The sequence below is a fragment of the Elephantulus edwardii genome, unplaced genomic scaffold (genome assembly GCF_000299155.1).
Source record: "Elephantulus edwardii isolate Elephantulus edwardi_28Jun2011 unplaced genomic scaffold, EleEdw1.0 scaffold00192, whole genome shotgun sequence".
Classification (NCBI taxonomy): Eukaryota; Metazoa; Chordata; class Mammalia; order Macroscelidea; family Macroscelididae; genus Elephantulus; species Elephantulus edwardii.
The window spans coordinates 39,968-64,081 of record NW_006399942.1 but is presented as its reverse complement, the minus strand read 5'-3'; the positions used below and the strand labels follow the sequence as shown (position 1 = coordinate 64,081).

The following is a 24,114-nucleotide window of genomic DNA, read 5'->3' as shown; positions in this document are numbered from 1 at the left end:
CCAAGGAATACACCTCCTAGAAATATGTCCAAAGTATGTGAGGCTAAGCCTCATCATTCTAGCCTCCAAAGAGCACCCTGGCTGTACTCTCCCCAAGACATCTTTTCATTCTCTTGACCATCCATGAAATGTTCAGTGTTCTTCTCCAACACCAAAGCTCAAAGGCGTCTACTCTTTTTCTGTCATCCTTATTTATTGCCCAGGTCATGGATACATAGCTAGTAATGGTAGGCTATGGCCTGAATCAGATGCACCTCAGTCCTCAAACTGACATCATTACTTTTTTTTTTCTTTTCACAGTCCATAGTATACTCAAAACTCTTTGCCAACACTACAATTCAAAGACACTAATTCTTCCTAGGTCTTCTTTATTTGTTGTATAACTTTCAAATCCATAGCAAGGAATTGAAAATAGTATGAAAATCAGGAAATTTATTTTTTACATTTATTGAGGTTAGCTTTGTGACCTAAAATATGATCTGTTCTGGAGAATGTTCAGTGTGCACTGGAAAAGAATATATATGATTAGGACATTGCATTTCAAGATGAGCAGATCTTGACCTCATCCAGTAAAGTCCCTTTAAACCTCTTATACTCAAAACTTCGCTTCATGTACTTATAGTTGGTGAAAGACCACTGGATTTTCTGGATTTTAAAAGACCTGTTTCAATTCCTCAAAATGATGAAATCCAGGTAGTTGGCAGGCTAAAAAGAAAGGCTTTTATGAGTGATAATGTTGTTTGTCAAAATGGACAGCATTTCAAATAGAAACACAACAACTGAATTAACTACAGGTAACATGACTGTTACAGATGTAACTTTGTTAAGAAGAAGATAATCAAGCTGAACAGACATCTATAACTTCAGGAAGAGAACAAAGAATGTGCTAAGAGAAGTGCTCATGTATTCAATTATCATAGCATTGTGGTTACTTAATAGCCAGCTCTGGTTTTGGTGCTAACGGTAACCTCAGCTCTAAAAAAATATGTGTCTGAACAGCTAGAAAGAAATAGAATTTGCAAACTTTTTGTTTCTGTCTCTGCGTTGTATGTCATTTTATAATCCATTCCCTGAAAGTGTGTTTATGCTGAAAAGAAGGGGTACAGCCTAGGTCTAAAGAAGTAGAGGTAGAATCTGTCACTGTGCCATGTTTATTTGTAACCAGTAACTGCAGACGGCTGCACTTGCTTGACATCTCATTTGGTACACTACAGGGTTTTGTTTTGTTTTTTGGTTTTATTTATTTATTTTTCTTACAGAGGTTTTGGATTTCCATTCATTCATTGCCGCAATTTTCTCCCTGCCCACCCCTCCCCACCAGCTTGCTTCCCCCTCCGAAGAGAGAAAAAAAAAATAAAAAGAAAAGTTTGTTTTTGAGAAGATGTCTTTGCCTCATCGGGGTACACAGCTAATTCAATACATGAGATATAGCATGCATAGAGAACGAGTTTTGAAAAGGATCTGTAAAATAAAACTTTTTTTTTTTGTTTCTCAAACAGGGTTAGATTAAATTGTTTTTACTACTAAACATTGAATCCACAGCTGCTTAGTACCATTCTCCAGTCACAGGTTTTTTTTTTTTTTTTTTTTTTGTTTTGGTTTTGGTTTTGTTGTTGTTGGGTTTATTTTGGTTTTGTTTTCTTTTTTTTTTTTTGTGGGTGACTTTAATCCACAGCATTAGGCCTGTTTTTAATTGGTTTTGGTCATTTTTCTAGGTAGTATAGTCCTGGTCTGTCCACTTCCTGTACAGAGGTAACTCATGGTTGCTGTTAAGCTGAACACTGTGACACTAATATGTCAAATCCAATAATGATTACCCATTATGGACAGTGTCTGGTGGAGCTCCCTGATTATGACAAGCTTGGAAGCAGGTGTGGCATCCACTTCCAAAATAACTTGCCTCCAGAAACTGTATGAACCTGGAGAAAGGATGAAAGTTATACATGTGTTCAGGTCTTTCATTCACAGGGTCGCTGTGAATCGTCTACAACTCGACAGCACATCAATAACAACAATTAGTTTATTTACAAAAATAGGTAATCCTGGAGGACATTATGCTGAGTGAAATATTTCAGTCACAAAAGGACAAATATTGGATAGGGCTACTGTTGCAAAACAGGACTGACATCAGGGTTGAGGGAAGACAGAAGAGGAGTGGAGGAATAATATATATTGCTTTGAAACAGATGAGGGAGACAACTGTTTAAAAGGTATATATGAATGGGTATTCTTGTAATTACAGAAGTCCAGAGTGAAGGCTGCATATTGAAGTGGACTTGGGAAGAGAGATTGCATAATAATGGAAGATTTTTTCTTTTTATTTTCAAGGAGAAGAGTGAATTGGGGGGAGGGAGAGGGCAGAGAAAAAAGTGCAAAGATGAATGACTGGAAACCCTAAGTCTCTGTAAACTTTCATTAAAATTAATAAACAAAAAGAAACAGAGGGGAGGGGAAAGGCTGAGATTTTGGAGCTCTGTCTCACATATTTTGGGCATGTGGCCTGGAGAGACAAATCCCTGGAGAAGGATATCAAGCTCTGAAGGATGGAGAGACAGCACAGAAAAGGAAGACCCTGAACTAGATGGATTGATAACAGTAACTAGGGAAATAAATGTAGGTTTTTCAGAGTCAGTGAGACTGGCTCAGGACAGGGCAGGCTTCAGAGCTGTTTGTTGTATGTAGGGTAGCTATGAGTCGCAGGTGACTCAACGGTATATAACAGCAACAACCAGCCTCAAAAAAAGGCAAACCACTCAATCACGAAATGGGCACAATATATGAATAGACATTGCATTAAAGAAAAAATTCAGATGGCAAAGTAGTGAAGAAATGTTCAAAATCCTTACCTGTCAGGGAGATGTGAATCAAAACAATGAAGAGCTATCATCTCACCCTAGCAACAGTTGTTGTTTCTGTATTGTATACTATAAAGTTGGAATCAGTCCCTAGCTGACCCTCTAGCATGTTTTCAGACATAGTTAATTAATGGGAGGTGATTGCTCATCCTGCTTCAGGATAAGGCTACTGGTGGATTTAAACAGTGTGCATTTGGGATTGCAGCATAGCTTTTTACTACTGGGCCACCAGAGCTCCAGTAAACAAAAAAGCTAAGAGGATTTGGAGAAATTGGAATTTTTATTCAGTGCTGGTGGGAATGTGAAATTGTACAACCACTATAGAAGGCATTCTGGGGTTTTCTCAAAATGTTGGAAAGAGAAATATAATTTAACTCAGCTATCCCACTACTAGAAACATATCCTAAAGAAATCGGAGCAATGATACCAGCAGATGAATGCACACCCTTGTTTACTGCAGCATTATTCATCATAGAGAAGAGATGGAAGCACCCTAATTGCTCATTAATAAATGAATAGACAGAAAAATTGTGGTTTAGTCACACAATGGAGTATTAATGCAGCATTGAAAACAATGAACTTGTAACACCCTACACTACATGGATGAGTATATGGGTAAGACAGCTCAGTCACAAAAGGACAAATACTATGACTGCTGTCATAAAATAGGATTGACATGAGGGTACAGTAAAGAACAGGAAAAGAGTGGATAGGTAATGAATACTGCACTGGAATAATGGAAAGAAAGGACTATGTGAAAGAAATGTGTCATTAGGCATGTTGTTATTGTGTTTATGTGCTGTCAAGTTGCTTGCAACTTATAGTGACCCTATGTACAATAGCCCTGAAACCTATTCTAACCTGTGCCAACTTTACTGTCACTGACACATTTCCCCTCATTACCCCTGTCACTGAAACAATCCATCTCATCTACGGTCTTCCTCTCTTTCTCTGTCCCTCCACTCTTCCAAGCATGATGGCCCTCTCCAAGGACTGGTTCCTCCTTGCAACACGCCAAAGTATGTCAGATGAAGCCTCAGAATCCTTGCCTCCAAGGAGCAGCCTGGTTTCACCCTACCCAGGATGAAACATTTTGTTCTCCTAACAGTCCATGGTATATTCAGCACTCTTCTCCAGCACCACAACACAAAGGCATATATTTTCTTTCTATAATCCCTATTTTTTGTTCAGCTCTCCGATGCATACATAGTACATAATTTTGAAGACGATAATATATATGACAATGTACAATCTGTAACTAGAAGTGCACTACAAAGTGTATTGGGGTAGGAGAGAAGGGAGGAAAGAGGAGAAAAATGAGTCTCAATCAATAAATAGAACCCAACCTTTCTGAAACTTTCATTAAAATTATTATTTAAAACTAAAATAAATAAAGTCAAGAAACATGTGCATCAGGGTTGTATCTTTTCTCCTTACCTATTCACTCTGTACGCTAAGCAACTCATTTGAGAATGAATAGCTAGTGATTGAATAGATTATGGCCTGAATTAGACACACCTTAGTCCTCAAATTGACATCATTACTACTCAGTAACTTGGAAAAGTCTCTAACTGAAGATTTTCCCAGTGCAATGTGTCTCCTTTTTTCCTGATCACTTATACCAAAGATGTTAAATGTGAATCCAAGCAAGATGAAGATGTTGACAGCTTCAATCTCCTCTCCATCCATCATGGCACTGCCTATTGGTCCAGTAGTAAGAATCTTTGGGTTTTTTAATTATTTTTTTTATATTGAGATGCAATCCTTACTGAAGTTTGCATTCCTTGATCTTCTGCTACAAGTGCTTCAAGTCCTCCTCACTTTCAGCAAATAAGGTTGTGTCCTTACTGAATGACATTTAATTAAGTAAGGTTGTATTTCTGTAATGCAGGTTACTGATGACTCTCTGTCCAATCCTAATGCACATTCCTCTTCAAAGAATCCAGCCTTTTGAATAATTTGCTCAACCTTTGAGCTGTGGTGTTAGAGAAAGAACATCCCATTGACAGCAAGAGAACAGATATGTCAGATGCCAATAAAGAGCTGAGAGAGAGAGAGAGAAAGAACACCAGAGAGAGAGAGCACAGCTAAAGTACTCTTCGGAGGCAAGAATGATGAGGCTTCTCCTGTCATACTTTGGACATTTTGCTAGGAGATGCTATTCCTTGCAGAAGAACATGATGTTGAGAAGGGTGAAGGGTGGGCAAAGGAGAGGAGGACTCTCAATCAGGTGGATTGACACGGTGACTGCTGCAATGGTCTCTCTTGTGTCAGGAAGTGTATAGATGGAGCAGGACAGGACTGGGCTCACATATTTCATTCATAGCGTTGCTATAAGTCATATTCAACCAATGGCAACTAACAACAACAATAACGCTATGAAGAAGAATATGGCATCATGATTGGAATTAAGCTTCCTCAGCAACCTACATTATTATTATACAAGTGATGAAGCCTTGAAGTACTTACTGAAGAAGAGCAAAGACTACAGCCTTCAATATACGCTGCATCTCAACATCAAGGAAACAGCACTAGGCTAAAAGGAAACACGAAAGATGGAGGAAAGAGGAAGGATTTAATTTTACTTGAATCTATAGTAGTGGGAGGATGGACAACCTTCTCTCATGTGATTAACTGCCACTGAAAACCCCCCAGAGCGTCATTTATGGTTTGATCCCACCTCTACAGTACACAACAGCAACTATAGTCTGTAACCATGGTAGCAGCAATCAAGAAATCAAAAGATGTGTTGCATTGGAGAAATCTGCTGTCAGGGACCTCTTTAAAATGTGAAAGTGCAAGTTGCTGTTGAATTAAGGATAATGAAACTTTGCTTACTTACGTTGATACATTGTCAGGATGGACTAGATCTTGGGAAAAGTCTCTTGCTGAGAAAGATTGGAGGTTGGATAAAGAGAGGAAGATTCTCCATCAAATAAATTGACCCAGTGACTGCAACTATGTGGATGAGCATGAGTGAGATTATGAAAACAATGCAGGTTAGGGCAATATTTAGATCTGTTCAGAAGATCGCTACAAGTCATAGTCACCTCAATGTAGTTAACAACAATCTTAGTATCACAATAGACATAATTCTGTTATGACACTTATCAGATTTTTATATATTGTTGTTGTTGCTAAGTGCCAACAATTTCTTAAGCTCATAGTGACCCTGTCTATGGCAGAACAAAATCCTGCCTGATTCTCAACCAGCTTCACAACCTCTGTTCTGTTTAAGCTCATAATGGCTGCCACTGTGTCATTTCATCTCACTGAAGGCTTCCCATTTTTTTGCTGACTCTCTACCAATTATGATATCTTGACCGGCAAGACTAGACCCTCCTTATAAACTGATTAAAGTGTATTAGTCAAAGTCTCTGTAGAAAGCTCTCTGCCATGGTGACTCTGTTAATATTTAAAATACCAGTGGCAAAGCTTCTAGCTTCACAGCAAAGTACAAGGCACAGCATTCCAAGGCACTGACTGACAAGCAAGTGGTGTACTTATTATATAGTAATTGTTGAATATGGTTCTACAGATCATTAAATATAGAAGACTAGGTCTTACTTATATTCCAGTTTTCAGAAATAGGAGTTTGATATGCACAGAGAATAATCTCTATAATTATCACAATTACTAGTGATCTTTTATTTTTAAAAGTGGTATATATCTTCTTCAGTACTTACCTGTATACTAGTTCTAAGCCTTCTCTCTGGTGGCCTAGTGATAAGAAGCTGTGCTGCAACATCCCACAGGTATGCAGTTTGGATCCAGTAGCTCCACAGGAAAAGGATGGACAAACTCCTCCCTTGTGATTTACTGCCTCTCAAAACCCACTGGAGGGTCAGTTATGAGTTGATTCTGACTTGAAGTACACACTGTAACAAAGCTCTAGCTACAGTTCCTCAAAAATTATTTCAGATATTTCAAGACTGAAATGCTCTTCTTGACACCAAAGCCTAGTAAACCAGAATAATTTTAGATCCTCCCAAAATCCCAGACCTGAATTTGTGGTATCTTAAATATTCAAAGAGCTGTTAAAATTTATGGATGTTAGAGTGGAAGAATTGCTGTTTGGTTCTTCCTTGCATATACTTTAAGGATATCAGACACATCTCCTCTCAATTCCAGGTCTTGCACATAATTTCCTGATACCTTCCATTATTTTTCTAGGGCCTGCTTTCCTTTTTACTGCTACCAGCCATTAATCCTAAGGAAAGTGAGTGCTTTTCTTTACTACATGTAATTTTTAATAGAACAAGAATTAGCAATTGACCTGTTTGCATGCAGAAACATATTTCTTTCTAATGCTTCTCAGAATTTGATCTGTCTGAACTATTCATGTTTCTATCACTACAGCATGCCTCATCTCCATAATTGCTCCGATTTTGTATTTATACTGTAGATCTTGACCCTGGGATGGGTACAGGGATTTGTTACACTCTCCTATATACATGGAGTTTCTCATCCATTGTTAATTCACATGCTACTGTCAATATTTTTCCTATTGTTGCATTTCATCCCAAACCCAAAATTTACTGACATAGAGTAATTTCTAACTCATGGGAAATCTTCCCTGGGTTTTCAAGATTGTAATTCTTAATGGGAGAAGAAGGCCTACCTTTTTTCTCCGTGAAGGCTGGGTAATCTGAATTTTTTAACTTTTGATTTGCAGCTCAGAAATCATGACCTACTGTGCCCCCAGATATCTTGCATAATGTTGGGACTATTACATTAATATTTTTCTTTAAATTGACTCATTATTTTACTCAAGTAAGTACAGCCGCATCCAATGAAATTATCAACAAAAACTACATATTTCAAAACACATAATCTTATCATTATTATCATATACGTGGTTCTCATGCCACAGTGTTCCTAAACTTAAACTTGTATATTTCTCTTTTGAGTTTGTTAGTTATATTAATGATCTCCTCTTAATTTTATTAATAATTTTTTACAATTTACAATTCTCTTTCTTTTCATTCATTTTCTGGTTATCATGTTTTAGATGCTATATACATTAAAAATTGCTTGCCTTATAAATATAGGTTACGAGTTTAATAATATTTTCATTGCTGCTAGGTGCTAATGAGTTTACTTCAGATAATGTGGTATTACTATGTGCTGTCTAGATGGAATCAACTCATAACTGACCCTCCAGTGTGTTTTCAGAGACTATAAATCACATAAAAAGAGACTGTCCATCTTTCTCCTGTAGAGCAGCTGATAGATTCAAACCTTATGGTTGGCAGCACAACTCCTTACACTTAGACCATCATATTGTCAGCGTTGTGTAGCCATCAAGAAACTACTAATGACCCTGGAACAGATTTTCTGAGGTTGTTGCTAGGAGAGGCTGTTACTTGGATAGGGACATGTTGCCAGAAAAGGGAGAGGGTCAACAAAATGAAGACCCCGAACTACATGGATTCATCAAGTGACTATAGCAATGGGCTCAAGTGTATAAGAGATGATGAGGATAGCACAGAATAGGGCAGGATTCAACACAATAACAACAAAATCACACAGGAAGTGATGGCCCATCTTTCTCCTGTGGAGCACAACCTCTGATAAACTTGAGCATAGTGACCCGATATATAATAGATCCAACTTGTTTGCCATCCTCACAATCTACCCTGTGCTTAAGCTCATTATCTTAGTCATGATTGTCAACACATTTCATTAAGAGTCGTCCTTTCTTTCAGTGACCTTGTACTTTTCAAAGCACGATATACATTTTTAAGCATGATGTCCTTTTCTAATGAATGACCCCTTCTGATAACATGTGCAAAGTATACAAGAATTTTCACCATCTGTGTTTCTAAGGGGCAGGGTTGAGAGCTATTGTAGGGTCACTGTGAATTGCAGGTGACTCAATGACACAAAATAACAGTGCCTCTAAGGAACATCTTTCTACACAGCACAGCACATCTTTCTAGACAGAGTTCTTTTGGAAATTCATGGTATATTCGATATTCTTTACCAACACCATAAGTCAAAAGCAGCAATTTCCCTTTGGTCTTAAAGGCCTGAACAGACCAAATCCAAGATCTGACTCTATCACTAATACAACTCCGAGGCTCTAACAATCATTCTGTGACTCTACATTTTTATTATAGAACGAAAGAACAATGAAAACATCCTCACTCTCTGAGGTCCACTGTGATTTAAAGCTAATGAACCAACCGCATGTCATTACTTCATTTGCAAAGACAACAAAAACAAATAAATCAATAAATAAAGTTCCACAGTACCCAGCCTAATGGGCCAGAAAATAAATAGCATATTTAGAAGTCAACTACTATATAATATTGACTGCTTGTTTAAAATGTACTATTTTTCAATTTTGTTATAGAACAAAATTATTCCAATGTTACCAAAATACTATAAGTTGACCATAAATACCAGAGAATATATTTTATACTAACAAATAAGTGTGAAATTTTGACTCTTGTGTTACAACCCTATCTATTTTCAATACAAAATTCTCTTTCAAAAGGCCACCAATACTGAGTAGAAGAACAAGTTCTCTGAGACCATGGATGATTGCTCTCATTATCACAGCTGTTGTGTTGGTTTTGGCAATAACCATCAGTCTCCTTGTTTATTTTTTGGCATATAGTAAGTATGTTATTGTATTTTAAAAAAAATTATAAAGCCACTCAGTTTATTTCAAGACTTTGCTATTTTCTAGTATCTCCAAAAGCAAATTTTATTTGAGTAAATGTTTGCACATTTGAAAAATGATAATCCCTTTTTATGGAAAATTACTTCTGGTCTATAGATCATCCACAGCACCCTGAACGCACCCAATCTCATCTAATCTCAGAAGTTAAGCAGAGTTGGGACTGGTTAGTACTTGCATGGGAGAAAAACTTCTTATATCAAAAATTTGACCAAAATTTGACCCTGGGGGACATCTTTTGAGCAATGTAACATCTAATATAAATTCATAGGTATACATTCTGTGCTATTTTGTGGCATATTAATATTTAGTAAATGGAATAAAAATTATTTTAGCAGGAATTCTATCTAGGAGGTGAATATGTGAGAATACATTTTAATAACAAATAGTGATAACTAATCATTTTCTTGAAGCAATTAAATCAAGAAAATGATTAGTTATCAATAATAGTTCATTATTGTGCCAGGACATAAATGATGACCACAATGACTATGAGAATGTTTGATTTAAAAATTAGAAGGAGATATTGGCCAGCAGCTATTGAATAATGTCTAGAGTTTATTTACCTTGTAGGGATTTTTCTATGATTCTTTCTACTTCTCCTACCACCTAAACTAACTAAATATAAACCATTTCCTTCTTACTCTCTCTTCCAGATCAGAAGCCTCATTATTACCGAGCTTCCTTCCAGGTCCCCAGTATTGAATACAATCCTGATTTTTCAGTAGAATACTCACAAAGTGGTACTCACTTAAAACAAGAGATCAGTAATGAGGTGAGTCTATGCTTTGCTGGCATCAGGACTACCCTGACCATAGTCTTGTGGAGAAAGAAGTCAGAGTAAGAAGCAAGTTAAGAGTGAATCTAATTGTTATCTACTACCTCTCGGTCCCCTGAGGACAGAAAGCAAATTCCTCTCAGACCCCTGATAGCAGGGTTCTCTTGACCCTGACTGGGTTTTCCACCATTTTTAGGGTTACAGTTCTGGACTTTTGCCACAATTATTTTGGAAATGCTTGTCAACCAGGCAAAGACTCTCTGGGGTAGAAAATTAGGGCAAAATAAATCTTATCCTGAAGTCTTAGGTGAAAAATCTCTCAAGCTTTCTATTTCAAAGAACCAAGGCAAAACTATCATGTAAAGAAATTCATTTTAGCATACTGCTTGATGCTACAATATAAGTATTAACTTTATCCATTTCTCAGAGTTGTTCTGAATATACTTTCTTCCTGTCACAAGGTGTCACTGAGTTGCTCAAACTTACAGAACCTTTTGTACAACAGACTGAAACCGCCTGATCCTGTAAAGTTCTCACAATCTCTGCTGTGCTTTATTTCACAACAACAAGAGATGCTGCCCATCTTTTCCCTTCAGAGGAGTTGAGAGTAACTTCCAACTTTTCAGTTAGTAGCCTCATCAATACATACATACATACTATGCTACTAGGGCTCCTTACTGTAATGAATACAGAGAATGGAAATCAATGCATCTGAATAAAGACGAGTTTCCATTACTCATAAAAACTTCTCATGTACCTCTTAGAACATGCTATATCATTTTTATATGACATTTACCTCTCTTGATTTGTAATGTCTTTTATACCTAGGACTGTACCTTCTTTTTCTCTCTAATGCTTCTGTCAAGGTTTACTGTAAAAATACCCATTATAAATGTTAAAAATATCATTAAAGAGATGAATAGTAAATAAATTACTGTTTTATTAGTAATTTACCATTGCTCTTACCCTCTATATGTAATTGGAAACAACAAAAATAAAATAAATACAGTAGCTAAACCAGGAATAAGGTGGGTTTTTTGTTTGTTTTTTTCTGCTACAAAGATAGTAAATATCTTCAACTTTATGGGTATCTAATTGTTCTACAACTATTCATGTCCATAATACAAAGGCAATCTTAAACAAAACATAAATAAACAAGTGTCTCTATATTCCTATGAAACTTTTTTGTGGACCCTGAAATTTGAATTTAATAGAGTTTCCAAATATTGCCAAAGAATTATTCTTCTTGTTTGTGTGTGTATTTTTATCAAACTTACATCATTTGCCAGGCTATATAAAATCAGGCAGGAGGTCAGATTTAGTCCATCAACCATAGTCTGCTGATCCTTCATATAGATGGTAGGTTATAGTTATAACAAAATTTTTCTAGAAAAAGGGTAAAAACTAGAAGCTAAACTGGAGTTTAAAGAAAGGGAGACCCTGGAGATGAACTGAGCTTAAGGAAAGCAGAGTGTGACGACAGTGAAAGGTTTCATTTTGTTGCACAAGAATGTCAGAACTGAGAGGACAGCAACAACACATGTATTAATTTTAACATATACATGCACAATGATCATATGCACATATATACATCACATGTTTCCTTAAAAAAAAAAACCAATTTGTCAAGATAGCCACTTTAAAAGGAACTATTCCTTAGGGAACTTTTACTCAACAAACAAATATGCCTTTAAGGGACTTTTTACCAAAGCTGAATCAATGGAGTGAAAAGTACTTGTTAAACATATACTGATTTCTAAGTTTGGCTCCTCATCTCTCTGACTTGTAGACCTAATTCTAAATTCAAGTTCACAGAAGGATTGGTATAGGATCATTCTTTCTTCCTGACAAGCCAGTTTGATGATTCAATGATGATAAACAGACTTAAAAGAACATAGATTCTGCAACACACTGTGTGGTTTTAGTAAGAAGCAATTTGCTCTAGGCATTTGTCACACAAAGAAATTACTCCATCCAGGAAGTTTAAAGTGAAAAATAAGTGACACATTTTCGCTAAGTTATCATTTCCTTCATTTAAAATTTCTTTATTTATTTTAATGAACGTTTACGGAGATTTTGGATTTCCATTCATTCACTGTTGCATTTTTCTCCCTTCCCACCCCTCCCCCTCCAGTTCACTCTTGTTTTTGAAAAGTAAAAGTTAAAATATATTTCGTGAGCATTTTCAAGAAGTGCTAAAATAATAGTTCTTTCTTTTCATTTCCCTCCTTTAGCACTGTGTCAAAATTTGGCCTAAAAGTTTTCACTAAAATTTAAAAAACTGTACAATCAAATCCATTAGAATGATAGCTAGCTTAATTAGCAGTGAGCATCCAATGATAAATCTATATGTACTGAGCTTTGACAAAAACCCAGTCTCAGAATTCTCATCCAACTCTGGGCACATTTTATCCTGACTGTATAACTATGAGCTCTGATTGTATAGTCCATAGGAAGTTGTACTACTAACTTAGAGACCACACCTCTCTGTGAGCTGTAATCCACCAACTAAGAGGGAGAAAGGTAGGCAATCTCCTCCTTTATGATTTATAGCCTCAGAAAAACCAGTGGTGGATCAACTATAGTTGATTCAGTGACAATGAGAGGAAGAGAAAGAATTTACTTGGCTTAATAAAAGTTTTTATATCATTATTTTTGTCCATGTGAGAAGTTATTAAAATATCAACATTAAATTATAAGAATTATCTTAATAAGAACAGGATTGTATCCAAACATCAGAGTAAATGCTATTCAAATCACCACAGATCTTATACAAGAACTTTTTTGTGACGTATTAAAATGTGCAGAATTTATATTTATTAATTTTATGTTTTATTTTCTCTTTTCTCAGATAGACAATATATTTCAAAGATCCAGTTTAAATCATTACTACATCAAGTCTCACGTTGCCAACTTTAGGTAATCACAGCTAATTAATTTGTATGCTAAAAAGGCAAGTTTATATTATTTAATTATTTATCAATTATTCACTGTTTGAACAGGTTCTTAAAAAGCTATGCTAAAAAATTAAAAAAGGAAAAATCTATACTAAAAGCAAGTGGAGTTTAACACTATTATGCTTAATTGTTATTACTGCTACACCTGTAATGAAAGTTTTTTAACTTGAATAGAGATGAAAGTATTCTGCTGATTTTTCTTAGCACACGTTAGCATTTCAGTTAAAAAAATATTTGCAATCTTTAACTACTTTACTCAGTCTTATGTCTTTCTTCCTTATAATAAGCAGCTTCCATAACTATTGAAAGTATATATCTTTTTTAAGAATATATAATCATCAATACACATATAAAGTTAGTGTATTTAATAATTGCATTTTTATTTTTCCACAAAAAATATATGATAGAAATTTCAGATGTATTTTTGTTTCTGAATATAAACTTGTTTCATAAACAAGAATACCTGTGTAATATATAAAGAAGAAGCTTTGGTGGTGCAGTACTGAAGTACTAGGTTGCTTCAGTAGATTAAACTCATCAGTATGTCCTATAACAGAAAGATGTGGTAGTCTTCATCCAGGAAAACTGCATCCTAAGAGACCCTTTACGGCAGTTCTACTCTGTGCTGTAGGGTGGTTGTGTCAGAACTGATTTAGCAGCAGTGGATTTTGATTTAATGTATGAAGAGGAAAAGTCTATGAAACAAAAATGTATGAAATATTTTTGTTATGGTTTCTTAATGATATTGCTAATTCTTAAATAGTATGCTATAACCATGATGAATGGAGAAAAGATTGAGGTTGTTAACAGTTACAGCTTGCTCAGCTCTACAATCAACACTCTTGGTACTAATAAGCAGAAAATCAAAAGATGATTACATTAGGTAAATCTGCTGTCAGGAGAATAATGAGAAGCAATGATCTCAGTCTAGAGACTAAGGTGCACCCAATCCAGGCCATGGTCTTTGCAATTACTTGCTATGTTCCAGAGAGCTGGATAATGAATAAGGATGAGATGACAGAAAAATAATTGATGCCTTTGAGTTGGGGTGCTGGACAAGAGTCTTCAATATGCCTTGGATTGCCAAGAAACAAACAGATCTGTCTTGGAGAGACTAGGGTTTTTTTTTCTTTTAATTTTCTACTCGTTTGTTTAAAAAACTCAAATACATTGTTTTAAAGAACAAATTCTTTCAATTTCCCTCACTCCCACCCTCATCAAATTGTACAACCCCATGATTAATCCACACCCCTCCCCCTGCACATACTCATCCCTCTGCTTCCACCCTCCCCCAACCCAGTTGGATCCTTATTCTCATTCTACAATAATGGTTTTATACAATATTTATCCTTATGGAACAGAGTCAGTTTACTCAACATAATGCTCTCCATACCTTCCAAGTAAGGTAATAATTTACAAAGTTATTTCTCCTGTGTGCTGTATAGTATTAATTGTGTGAATGTACCATAATTTCTCAATCTTTTCATTTGTGGTTGGACATTTGGGCTGTTTCCATCTTCTTGTGATGGTGAATAATGCTGCTATGAGGATTGGTGTACAACTCTCCATTTGTGCCCCAGATTCTCATTTTCTCAGGGTATATTCCAAACAGTGGAACAGCTGGGTCGTATGGAGCTTCTATGTTTCACTTTTTGAGGAAACACCAAACAGCCTTCCAGAGTGGTTGTGTCATTTTACAATCCCACCAACAATATATAAAAGCTCCTTTCACATCACACACTCTCCAATATTTATTACTTGCTGCCCTGTTAAATTTTTTCATTGTTATTGGAGTGAGATGGTACCTCATTGTGGTTTTGACTTGTATCTCTCTTATTGCCAGTGATTTGAAGCATTTCTTCATGTGTCTGTTTGCCATTCAAATATCTTCCTCTGTGAAAATTCTTTCCATGTCTTTGGCTTATTTTGTAATTGGGTTATCAGTCTTTTTCTTGTGGAGGCCAGGAGTATTCTGCAAATTTTTGTTATAAGACTCATCTGAGATGGCATTACCAAATTTTTTTGTTCATTTCCGGTTGTATTTGTTAGTCTGAGAAACAAAAATGAGGTTGGAGGCATAGCACTCCCTGACCTCAAAACCTACTAGACAGAAGTAGTAAGCAAAACAGCATGATACTGGTAAAAAGTCAGGCACATAGATCAGTGGAACAAAGTTGAGAACCGAGAAATCGACCCAGCTATCTGTGGTCAGCTGATATTCGACAAGGAAATCAAAGTTCTCAAATGGGGAAATGATAACGTCTTCAACAAATAATGCTGGCAAAACTGGACTTCCACCTGCAGAAAGTGGAAACGAGATCCACATCTCACAACATACACAAAAATCAACTCAAGGTGGATCAAAAACCTGTGATTAAAGACCATAACCATAAAGTTCATAAGAGACAAACTGGATCAAACTTAGAAGGGTTACTCCAAGGAATAAAGAGACTAGGATTTTGAAGCTCTATCTTACATATTTTGGGTATGTGGCCAGGAAGGACTGAACCTTGAAGAAGGACATCATGCTTTGAAGGGTGGAGGGACAGCGCAGAAGAAGAAGACCCCAGATTAGGGGTAGATGTGTGGCAGTCAGTGAGGCTGGCCCAGGACAAGGTAGGCTTCAGAGCTGTTGTGCATAGGGTTGCTGTGAGTCACAGGTGACTCGAGTGCACATGACAACAACAACATCACATATTTACTGTGACTATGATTGCACTAATTTATTCTGATATTTTGTTTTTCAGGCCAAGTAATAATGGTTTGACAACAGATGTATTGCTTAAATTTCAGTTTTCCTCTGATAATGCAGATACAGTAAAGAAACAAGCTGATGACATTTTACATCAGAAGCTGAAATCTGATGAAAGTTTCCTGAGGATAGACACTTCATTACCTTACCTTAAATGTAAGAAATATTTTTCAAATTGTTGTTGTTTTACTGTACAATCAAATTAGAACCGACTCAGAGCTGACTCTACAGTAAGTTTTTAGAAGGAGTAAAATTTTTAAATTAATTAAAATTTTATTCTCTTAGCAATATATGGGGGAAAGCTTACTTACTGAACTACATAAGAAGTCAATTTTCAGTGTTTATTCTTGAACACCACCACAACTACTTGAACAAATCTTCACACCATTCACCCAAAGATTATATTTGATTACGTTAATGGAAATCTAAAACAAGACTTGTGCAAAAACCCAAATGTAATTGAATCCTTCTTATTCTAAAAGACTGAATGAAATTGTTTAACTAGTATGTATATGATAAAAAAACTATACTGTGCTGTGTATGTTGTAGTCTATAGTGTCTACATATTCATCCTGAAATGTTATTGTCAGCTATTATTGACCCGACAAAAACAAAGACCAAAGGAAATTTATCTCCAAATATATTAGTTCATATCCAAAACTTGCCCTATGTCTTCTGTTTTAACTCCCATTTCCATAACTGGTATGAAATGTCATAAACTTGATGTAATTCTTCATCGCAAGCAATATCCTCTGTGTCATTGTTTTTATAAACCGTAAATCGGAAGATCCCTGTATTCCATATAGAGTTAGCAAGAAGAGTTTGATCTCTATTTAGATTTCTCTTTTGTGTAGGATTTTATTCTCTTGCCTTAAACTATTGCCAGGAGGGACGGGTTCTTGGAGAGGGACATTATGCTTGGTAGGGTGGACGGACAGCGCAGGAGGGGAAGACCCTCTATGAGATGGATTGATTCAGTGACTGGGGTAATCGGGATGGGTGTGTCAGAGGCAGTGCGGTTGGCGCAGGATAGAGCAGTGTTTAGGGCTGTTGTGCATAGGGTCACTATGAGTCGCAAACCACTCGACGGCACATAACAACAACAACAACAATGCAATTACAGGAACTCTGTAGTACTGTTTCTAAGAAATTCAGTTGCTAAATAAAAGAACAACAGTTTGAACTTGCCAGTTGCTCCATGTGGAAAAAAGATAAGACAGTCAGTCCCAGTAAAGATTACAGCCTTAGAAACCCTGTGAACAGTTTTACTTTGTCCAACAGCCTCACCAGGAATTGTAATTACCTTATTGGCAATGTGTTTTATTTTAGGAGAGGGTGTAGGGATAAAGGGTGAAAGTGGTATTCTGTTGGTAGTACAATTCCTTCTAACAAAACCTTTCATATTTTGGAAGCATAGTGTGTTAACTGATACTTTTTTATTTGCTGAAAAATCTTTTTTTTTTTTTTACAGATATGAATAAAGTACAAGCCGAGCACATTCTTAACAGTTGTAAGTTCAAGAATATAACTAAGATGGTTGTAAATCTAAAAGTTTAAAGCATATATATTTTTAAGTGTTATCTCTTTCTTGTTGTTGTTGTTATGTGCCATCGAGTCACTGGTGACTCATAGTGACCCTATGTACAACAGCCCTGAATCCTCTTCTATTCTGAGCCAACCTTATTGTTTCTGACACACCTACTACCCCATTACACCGGTCACTCAATCAGTCCATCTCATCAATGGTCTTCCTCTCTTGTACTGTCTCTCCACCCTCCCAAGCATGATGTTCCTTTCCAAGCACTGATCCCTCCTTGAAACATGCCCAAAGTATGTCAGACAAAGCTTCAGAATCCTTGCCTCCAAGGTGCAGCATGGTTTCACCCTCTCCAGGTTGAATCTGTTTGTTCTCCTAGCAGTCCGTGGAATACTCAATACTCTTCTCCAGCACCACAGCTCAAAGGCATCAATTCTCATTCTATCATCCCTAGTCATTGCCCAGCTTTCTGACACATAGCAAGTAATTACAAAGACTATGGCCTGTATCAGGCACACCTTAGTGCCCAGACTAACATTGTTGCTTTTCAGTACTTTGGAGAAGTCCCTGACAGCAGACTTTCCCAATGCAATTCATCTTTTAATTTTCTGACTGCTGGTACCAAAAGTACTTGTTGTACACTTAATATTTCTCAAAAGCATACAATTATTATGAATAAGTAAGTAATTAAGGGCATGCAGTTGAAAGAAAGATGGGAAATATTCTTCCATGCAATTTACTGCTTTTGAAAGCCAACTGATGGATCAGCTATGAGGCTGTTCTGACTCGATGGTACATAACAATAATCTGTAAAGTTTATGGTAATCCTGTTGGAAATGCTTGCTCTTTGTCAAAGAACTCATTACTCATAATTTTCTTTTTACAATTTTCTTTTATTTAATGTTATTAAGTTTTCACTCACTTTATGTATGTAGAAAATCATTAATAGTACTAATTATAACAAGAGTGATGTTCCTTTACAGAGAATAATCTTTCCTAACAATATTCCTACAGCATATGAGACAAAGATTTGTCATATATTCCTTCAAGGAGTACTGTGGCTGAATAGTCTTTAAGATATATCTGTTCTTTTGACAATGCATAAGATATTTAGCAATCTTTTCCAACACCTCAGGTCGAAAGCATCAAGTCTCCTGTCATACTTAATCATTGTCCAGCTTTCAGATTCATAACAAATGATTGAAAAGATCATGGTCTGAATCAAGCCTACCTTAATCTTCAAACTGACATCATTGTTCCTCAGTAATTTGGAGAGGTCCCTGAATTTCTCAAAATTAACAAAAATATTTTGTAAAAAAAAAAGAACGGAATTCACGTTATATAGAGCTCCGGTACCCCAGTGGCAAGAAGTTGCACCACAATCTCAAAGGCATGTCGTTCAAGGCCACCAGCTGCTCTGCAGGAGAGGGATGGGCAATCTCCTCCTGCAATTAACTGCCTCTGAAAACCCATCAGATGGTTGGCTATGGGTCTATTCTGACTCTTTGGCATACCAAAACAACATTATACAAAAGAAGCTTTTTAAAAACAAACAAACAAAAAAAAACCCCACCCCAAGGCATTTGCAGCAGTAAGTTAAACACTGCAGCCTTCAATATGGATTGCATCTCAAACATCAGGAAAACAAAATCCAGATCCTTTTTTGGTTCATATGCATGATGATTGGGTGTTCATGCTTTTGTATGACATGTGCCTCCCTTAAACTTTGTTATGAATTCTGTACATTACCCATCTAACATGGGAGGGGTGGAACCCACAAACAAAAAGAAAACAAAAAATCCTTGCCACTGAACCAGTAGGCAACATCATGGTGAGCAGAAAAAAGGCTGAGACTATTAGCAACTTTGTCTCACTTAGATCCACAATCAATTCTCTTGGTTCTGGCAGTCAGGAGCTAGGATACATATTGCACTGGGAAAATCTGTAGTCAGGGACTTTTCCAAATTACAGAGCAAGGATGTCACTTTGAGGAATATGGTGTGTTTTATTCAGACCATGGTCTTTTCTCTCACTTGCTATGTGTCAGAGAGCTAATGATAAGGAAGAATAAGGAAAATAGAAAACTTTAAAAAAAATTGGAATTAATAGGAAAGAGTGCTGAAGATTCCATGGACTGTCCAAAGAACAGATGTTTTGCAGATGATGCAGCCAGAGTGCTCTTTGGAAGCAAAGATAATGAAGTTTCATCACACACGTTGTTGTTGTTGTGTACCGGAGAGTCAGAATCAAAACATATTTGACCTTCCAGTGGGTTTTTTAGAGGCAGTTAATCACACAGGAGGAGATTACCCATCCTTCTCCCACAGAGCAGCTGATGACCTCGAACACACTTCTTCAGTATTGCAGCACAGCTTGAGTAACTTGCCAAGAGACGTTATTCCTTGTATATCATGTTTCGGAAGGTGGAGGAGTGATGAATGAAAAGCCCTCAATCAAATGTGTTGACACAGTGACTCCAGCAATGGGTTCGAGTGTGCCAGAGTTTGTGAGCATAACACAGGATAGGATAGTGTTCAGAGAAATTGTTCATACAATGTAAGTTTTACTTGGCTCAACAGTACCTAACAACAACTACTTGCCTAATTACTGTACTATTTCCTTACAGATTGTGGTATAGGGAAGGAGTCCCCATCTTCTTCCATGGAAAGAATTGCCCTTGGTGATGATGCAAAGAAATCTGCTTGGCCATGGCAAGCCAGCCTGCAAATAGATGGAATCCATTTCTGTGGAGCCTCTTTAATCAGTCAGGAGTGGCTCCTGACTGCTGCTCACTGCTTTGACAAGTAAGTCTTCAGTCACCTCCAACAGAAGTGCTAGTTCCACCCCTCTCTCTCATTCACATCCTAGAATTCTTATTTCTTTACATTTTCTTCATAAACATCTTAAACAATCAATGCTGAGTTGATTTGGTGTATCAAAATAGAAACATAGTTCATGGATTTTCAATAACTGATTTTTCTAAAGTAAACTCAGGCCTTTTTTTTTATAAGACACCTCTAAGTGACCTGAAATTTCAACTTTCCTTTATTAATTAAGCTCACATTGTAAGAACCCACCAAGTTAACTGTTGCACTACTCATGAACTCCTATGGAAAGAGTGTTCTTATTGTATTTACCTTCCGATGTATACTGACTTACAAAAATAATCTACATAATAAAGTTGAACTGCTCTACTGAATAGTTTAGACTATGATCTTTATAGAAGCATCTTGATAGGTCTTTTTTCCTGAGAAGCTACTAGGTGAATTCAAACAGTTAACAGCTAAGCTCTTGGACATTACGTCACCAAGGTTTCTTATGAATGTCTTAAACTTCCTGATACTACCCATGACTGTTCAGTCAGCTTAGGAAAAAGCATCAGTTACTAAATAGTAGAATAATTGGAGAGAATAACTTAGATTCTAACTAAAATTATACTCCCTAGTATTCTCAATTTTAACAAAAAACATTTTATCAATGTCAAAGTTGAACATATCCATTTTCTTGAAATACACTGTGGATTTTTTCTTTTACTCTGCAAATAGTATTTTATTTAAAAACACTTATAACTTGTTATCTCATGTGCTTGTCATGGCCAAGCACTGTACTTTATTTTGGAGATCTATGTTTTTGAAGATTTACTATATGGGATATAATAAAAATATATTGTAATAAAATACATATAAAACAAGAATATAAGATAAAATGTTAAGAGGAGTAAAAAGTATATAAACTGTGGAGAAAACAGTGCAACAATGAATGAATGAAAGCCAAAAATCTCTGTAAATGTTCATTAAAACTAATAAAATTTAAATTAAAAAAAAAGAAAAACAGAAAAAGGTATATAAGCTGTGTTCAAAAATTATATACCCTTTATTCTATAGATTTCTCTGTCACAATTTATAAAATTATATGCTCATTTATATAACTCTACATGGATATGAATGTATATGTGTATATATAAATTCATGCCAACTTAAATGTCTATTTTATTTAACCTGTTTTACTTTTATAACACACATTTTTTGTTTTTAAAATATTGCTTACTTATGAGTAATTGGAGATATTTTAGCAAGGGGTTTTGTTACCAGCTAGAAAAGAGCAAAGCAAATCAAGGAGAGAAGCTTCAAATAAAAAAGTGGGAAATTCCAGTCAAGTATTCTCTCAAAAATATGCTTTATCCCACTCTTATATCCCATGAGCCTGTAGAGTCCCAGGCAACATTACTTCAGAAATGAATCAACTGTATTTCTTTTATTCTGTGATCAGTTACAAAAATCCAAGACTATGGACGGCTAGTTTTGGAACGACTCTCCAGCCTCCACTGATGAGAAGAGATGTGGAGTCCATTATCATTCATGAAAACTATGCTGCCCATAAGCACGAAGATGACATCGCTGTGGTGAAACTTGCCACCCCTGTCACGTTTTCTGATAACATTGGCAGAATCTGTCTTCCAGAAGCTACTTTTGAAGTCTTCCCTACGACTAAACTATTTGTCACTGGTTGGGGAGCACTGGAAAAAAATGGTGAGTGTCTCAGCATAAACAACTAGCAAAACTGAAGTAATCATTCTTTATTTCAACAAAGATATGAAATAAGAGAGCTCATGACTCAAATCCACCAGCTGCTCCTCAGGAGACGGACAGGCAATCTGCTCCCTTATGATTTACAGCCTCTGAAAACCTGGAGAGTCACCTTGGTTTCGACTCAATGACACACAAAAACAGCAACAACAGTAGCCTAGTGATAAGAACCTACATTGCAATCCTAAAGGCTCACTGTATGAGAAGGATGGGAAATTTCTCATGTTATTTACTGCCTCTGTGGTGTGCTTATGAGGTTAATTAGACAACAATGTGAAAGAATACAGAAAACGAAAATAATAAATAGAATAAAAGATTAAATCAATATGTCTCAATGCAAATACAGCCAAAAAAAACAAACAAGAAAACTGGATAGAATGATTTATGAAAACTGGCTGTACTATTACATACCATTGTTGTTCTTGTGTACCATTTAGTTGGAACAGACTCATAGCAGACCCTCCAGTGGATTTTCAGAGGCTCTAAATTGCATGGGAAAAGATTACCTATCTTTCTTCAGTGGAGCAGCTGGTGGATTTGAAGTGCTTGCCTTTGGGAATGCAACACAGTTTCTCCTTACTAAGCCACCAGTTTAGGTAGCACAATAGATAAATACTTAGCAAAAATATTAGTGGTTCAGGTTCACCAAGTAGCTCCAGGAGAGGTAAATGTGATGATCAGCTTGTACAAAGATTAAAACCTAGAAAATCTTACCAGAAAGTTCTACTCTATCATACAAATTTGCTATGAGATAGAATCAAGTCAATGACACTTAAGAACAAAAAATTTTACTAAACAGTAGAGATGTATGCTTAATTCTGAATATAAATTTCTATTTCTTCTCTAAGTAAATCTTTTAGTTAGGCTTCCACCCCTCCCCTTATCGTTTAACCAGCCCTAAATGTCTACTTATTGAACTGAGTCTTTATTTTGAGGTCAGAGGGGTTTCTATGATGTTAACTAAATTACAATTTTATCCACTGAGTATCTATTAAGTCTCAAATCTTAAATATGCACTACAATACTCTGACTGATATTGGGTCCAAATGTGGCAGGGTTATTATAACCTGAGATGGCTTTTCTTCATCTCTGTAGAAATTTACATTGTGTTATAAGAAACTATGAAGAAATAAAATTCCTGAGACAAACAAGCTACTTCTACTTGGTATAGAAAGTATCTACCACTTGAGCATCTCCATAACATTTCCTCTAGAATCTAATTAGAAGTTCTTAGGAGTCCAAAACAAATAAATCATTTAACTGCTATCCGAAAGCTAGAGGTTTGAGTCCAGTCAGAGTCCTCCAGAATATAAGTCTGATGATTTACTTCTGAAAATTCAGCCAATGAATACACTATGGAGCACAGTTATTCTTTGAAATACATAGAGTCATCATGAGACTGAATTAATAAAAAACAACGTGCTGTTGTTTTGTCTTCTAGAGTCTAATTAAACTTAACACTGCCACATTTAATATGACAGATTGACACAATGATTATAACAATGGATAAGCATCACAGAAATAAGAACGTCACAATACAGAGCAAGGTTCAAACTTACTGTTCATAGAATTGTTATGAGTCATAGCTGACTCGATAGCACTTAAAAACAACAACTTGTCAGAGAAACAGTTCAGGAATGATTAGGGACACTCTGTGATTCACTCAATACCCCATGGAGTGAAGACACATGTAGCTATCTTTGTTGTTGCTGTTGTTGTTGTTGTTGTTGTTAGGTGCTATCAAGTTAAGTATGACTCATAGTGATCCTATGAACAAAAAATCTGAACCTAATCCTGTCCTGTGCCATCCTCACATTTCCGTGACACACAAAAACCCAATGCAAAAGTCACCATGTCATTCCACCAGGTAGGGGTCTTCCTCTCCTTTGACCCTCCACCTTTCCCAATATGATGTCCCTGTCCAAGGAATAACACCTTCTAGCAATACACCCAAATTAAGC

General features: G+C 36.2%; 1 protein-coding gene across 1 annotated transcript in view; it reads left to right on the top strand.

Annotated features, from left to right (window-relative positions):
* The window catches only part of LOC102849007 (transmembrane protease serine 11G-like), a 66,172-nt gene that overhangs the window by 18,718 nt on the left and 23,340 nt on the right, over positions 1–24,114 (top strand). Inside the window, exons 3-9 of the mRNA XM_006896830.1 lie at positions 9,358–9,479; positions 10,200–10,318; positions 13,173–13,240; positions 16,026–16,186; positions 17,502–17,540; positions 20,194–20,371; positions 21,837–22,096. Coding sequence (XP_006896892.1) covers positions 9,358–9,479; positions 10,200–10,318; positions 13,173–13,240; positions 16,026–16,186; positions 17,502–17,540; positions 20,194–20,371; positions 21,837–22,096 — 947 coding nt within the window. The remainder of the gene's footprint in view (positions 1–9,357; positions 9,480–10,199; positions 10,319–13,172; positions 13,241–16,025; positions 16,187–17,501; positions 17,541–20,193; positions 20,372–21,836; positions 22,097–24,114) is intronic.